This window comes from Mus caroli, unplaced genomic scaffold (genome assembly GCF_978045245.1).
Source record: "Mus caroli unplaced genomic scaffold, Mus_caroli_1 scaffold_1, whole genome shotgun sequence".
Classification (NCBI taxonomy): Eukaryota; Metazoa; Chordata; class Mammalia; order Rodentia; family Muridae; genus Mus; species Mus caroli.
Genome location: NW_028227256.1, coordinates 106076931 through 106081166, shown reverse-complemented (window position 1 = coordinate 106081166; position 4236 = coordinate 106076931). Strand labels below are relative to the sequence as shown.

At 42.8% G+C, this 4236-nt stretch overlaps 1 protein-coding gene across 1 annotated transcript; it reads right to left on the bottom strand.

Annotated features, from left to right (window-relative positions):
- Positions 1 to 357: 357 nt before the first annotated feature.
- LOC110295852 (tripartite motif-containing protein 6) lies at positions 358 to 2120 on the bottom strand. Its single transcript, XM_029475503.2, has one exon. The coding sequence runs from the start codon at positions 2100 to 2102 to the stop codon at positions 636 to 638; it is 1467 nt and encodes a 488-aa protein (XP_029331363.2). The 5' UTR covers positions 2103 to 2120; the 3' UTR covers positions 358 to 635.
- Between the last annotated feature and the right edge of the window lie 2116 nt (positions 2121 to 4236).

Here is a 4236-nt window from a genome sequence, read left to right as displayed (position 1 = left end):
TTAAAAATTCCTATCTAATTCATAGAGGTTCTTTATATTTGACCACAGACATTAGTAAAGAAAAAAGTCCTCAAATGTGCTCAGTCAGGTGCTGTGAGGTAGATTTATAATTAGTGTTTGGGAGTGAGGCAAATGGACTGAGTCTGTGGCCAGTTTGGACTATTTATGGAGACCCTATCTCAAACAACACTAAAACAAAATCACAGCCAGGTATGGTGATGTCCACTTGTAATCGGGACTCTGGATCAGTTCTCAGTTACTTTCTCAATCACAGAGTTCAAGGCCAGCCTGTTTCAAAAATACAAACAAACAAAAAACAAAAAAAACCCCAAACCAAAACACAACTGGGCTGGTGTCCCAGCACTCAGGAGAGGCAAGCGGATCTCTCCGAGTTTAAGGCCAGTTTGACCTACAAAGAGAGTTCCCGAAACCCTATCTCTAAAAATAAAAAACCAAAAACAAAAATAAACAACCCAAAAGCAAAATACAAAAACCCCAAAACACTAAATGCTTTTCCATGAGATGGGTTAAGGGTGCTCACTCTCAGCAATGGAAGGTATCCTACTAGGAGAACAGAGAATGGAGATTCACGTGTTTGAAGGAATCTGCTTAGTTGTGGGCAGGGGTAGCAGACCTCAGGAAGTTGGGCGCCGCAGGGTCATCGGGACTATACAGCTGCAGGGATTAAAATATGGACAAAGGGCAGAAGGAAAGTAATACTTCGAGAAGGTGTAGATGGGCAAGCCGTGGTTTGTGACATTATAAAAGGAGACCGTGCCAGCCTCACAGTCTAAGAAAATCCCTATGCGTCGAGGTGGCACGGTCATGGAGAGGAGCAGGGATGGGGAGGAGTCCTCATAGGCTCTGTACTCGTGCTTACACTGCAAGCCAATCACCCAGTATCCACTCTGCGGTTGATACCTGGAGTAGGCGCCCTGCTTGCTGGAGTACTGGCCGAAAGAGAACATGGGCTCCACGGGGGTACTGCATACACCCAAGATCCATGCCGTCTTCTTGCTCACGTCCACTTCCCAGTAGTATTTTCCTGAGGAGAAGTGCTGAGAGCCCAGGACACTACAGTCATAATGTTCTTCCAGACTGGATGGCTCGGACACCTGGGCACCCACAAACCTCACCTGTCTCCGGTTTTTTGACAGGACAAGATTTAAATTAGCCGTCTGTGGATTCAGAGTCACGTCCACCCAGTAGCTTTGGACGTCTGTCAGCTCTCTAAAGACTTTCAGCATCTTCTTCAGATCCGGTGCTCGAAACAAACTTTTCAGCTTGGTGGGGAGAGCTTGGGGCTTCCTCAGGGTCCAGAACTCACTCCTTTTTGTAACATCACCCACATCCTGCAGCAGTTCTACGGTGGACCCCCGGCACCGGTGCTCCAGGTCTGAGATGAGGTCTTTCAGTGACTGACTCTGGTGGATCAGGTCACCCTCGGCCTTTTCTATGATGCTCAGCCCCTTCTTCTCTTCCACTTCCAGTTTCTTCAGTTCCCGCTGCTCCTCCCTGTCCAGGATGCTTCGGAGCTGCTTAAACTCTGTCTGGATGCGGCGTTTCTCAGGCTCCACCTGACTCTTCCAGGATTCCCTCTTCTCCTGGATAAGAGCTTTTAGCTTCTCGGCTTCCTGCTGCTCCCTCCTCAGTTTCTTCAGAGACTCCTGGAACATGTCCTGGTACTCCTGGGCCACCTCCTCCATGAGGAATGTGTGATGACCACGGTGCTCCTGAGATCGCTCACAAAGCCAGCAAATTAACTTCCCATCCTCCTTGCAAAAGAGCTGGAGTTTCTCTCCATGAAGCGCACAAAAGATGACCTCGAGTTGTTTTCCAGGGCACAACGCAACCTCTCTGAGCCTCTTCACTATGGCGGCCAGGTGCCGATTAGGACGGAGGTTCCCAGGCTGATAGGAGGTCCGGCACACAGGACAGCTGCTCCTCCCTCCTTGGCTGAACACTGAATTATTACTGTGTCCTGTGATGCAGACCTGGCAGAAGCTATGGCCACAATCAATGCTCAGGGGTTCTGTCAGGAGCTCCAAGCAGATAGGGCAGGTTACTTCATCTCGGATGTCCACCAAGACTGTTGAAGTCATTGTAGCCACTCTCTTGTCTCCTACCTTCCCAGCCTGCTTAGAGAATCCAATCTGGAATTCGTGCCTGGATCAGTGCCGAGGACTTGCAGCCTAGAATTTTGTTTTTACGTTTTAATTTTCAGTAGAAAGCAGCTTGGCTCCTATGTATTCTCTGATGGAAGTAATTTATTTCTTACAGAACACTCTTACTCTCAGCATTTCTGAATCTCCCATAGTTCTTCATATGAAAGGTTTAGGTCTCATGGTCTTTCCAACATCAAACTTGGCTTTTCTATTGTTTTTCTTGGTAATCTCATGTTTATGCAGTAATGTTGATGAGAGTTAATGACACTCTTAGATCAGCAGAATTCTGAAATTATTAGGAGACATAATCTCACAGAGAACTCCCTGGTTCTTTGTTTTTGTGATATTTCACTCCTGTTAGTCAGTGACCCTTGAGCCTTAGAGATAACCTATTTTGTAGACTGTGTTTTACAACTCTGCATTTGGATTAATTGTGATTTTCTGTAGTGGGCCGACTGTTGCATAGAGACGTTTTCTTGATGATGAGTAGGACTACAACTATCTGAGTTTATAAGGACAAATACTTAGAATATAGTTAGGGATTATTCTATCTATTTATCTATGTATCTAATCTTAGCCATTCTCAACTGCAAGATAAACATTAAAGTTTAATATTAATTTCTCTAATGACTGAATATATTGAACATTTACAAAATATATTTTTAGCCATTTCTATCTCATCTTTTGAGAATTCTGTTTCTACTATTCCATTTTTCTTAGTTAACTTTTAAAATAATTTGTGAACATTGTACATGAGCATGGTATCTTCATTACTTCCCTCTTAAAATCCTGATCAAGTTCTTCCTATGGCCTTTGTTTTTTCCATATCCACAGACCTTTCTTTATTCATTGTTGTTACATGTGTATATATACATGCATATAATCTCTTCTTTCTCTGTCTCTCTATCTCTGCGTGTCTCTTTCTCACACACACAGACACACACTACCACCACAACCATCACCACTACCACCACCAACAACAACAATATAACCTGAATTAATATGGCTTTGCTCACATATACACATGTCTACAGTACTACTTGAGTTTGAACATCTATTAGGGAAACTCATTCCTGATGGAAACTAATACTCATTCAAGTTCTACTCTTCATTGAAGAGTGTGGCCATTAAATATCATCTATTCACATTGGCAGCAAACTATGCCATTAGTGATTATACTGGCTTGTCCAGGCAATAATATTGTTGAGATATCAGGTGTATTTTCCTCATCCTGAATTTTGAAATTTGGATGTCAAAGAACTTAATATATGCCTTATTGTATCTTAAAACCAGACATAATCATGTCTAGGTAAGATGAAAAGGATCTATTTATTTGCATATGGCTTGATCCTGAACAGCTACCTTATTGGGAAGGGGAAAAGCATAGGTTCTCTTCACAGAATGCTGCAGAAGCATGACAGCTAATTCGTGTATCAAGCTGACAGGTGAGTTCACTGAGTGCCCTGACTGTAGTGACAAGAAAGCTGAATTGGGTATATGTTTTTGACCCACATTTGCTTGCCATTTTCCCAGTTTAGACAAGCTAAGCTGCCTTGCTTCAAGCATTTTAAACCTTATGGGACATAGAACATTAGAGACCATGTAATCTGACTTAGAAAGACTAGTCAAAAGAAAGAGTTATAGTGATTCTTCTCCTTCCCTCATTGTGACCAGTTATTCTAACTCAATCTTGGACTGGTCTAGTAATAATTCCAGTAATAGAGATTCCTATTGAAGATAACTAAATTCTTTTTTTTTTCTCTTTTTTTTTTAATATTTTTTATGACTTATTTTCCTCAATTACATTTCCAATGCTATACCAAAAGTCCCCAATAATCCCCCACACACACACACACAAATTTCCCTACCCACCCATTTCCATTTGTTTGACCCTGCCATTCCCCTGTGCTGGAGAATATAAAGCCTGCATGTCCAATGGGCCTCTCTTTCCAGTGATGACCGACTAGGCCATCTCCTAATACATATGCAGCTAGAGTCAAGAGCTCCCGGGTACTAGTTAGTTCATCATGTAGTTCCCCCTATAGGGATGCAGATCCCTTTAGCTCCTTGG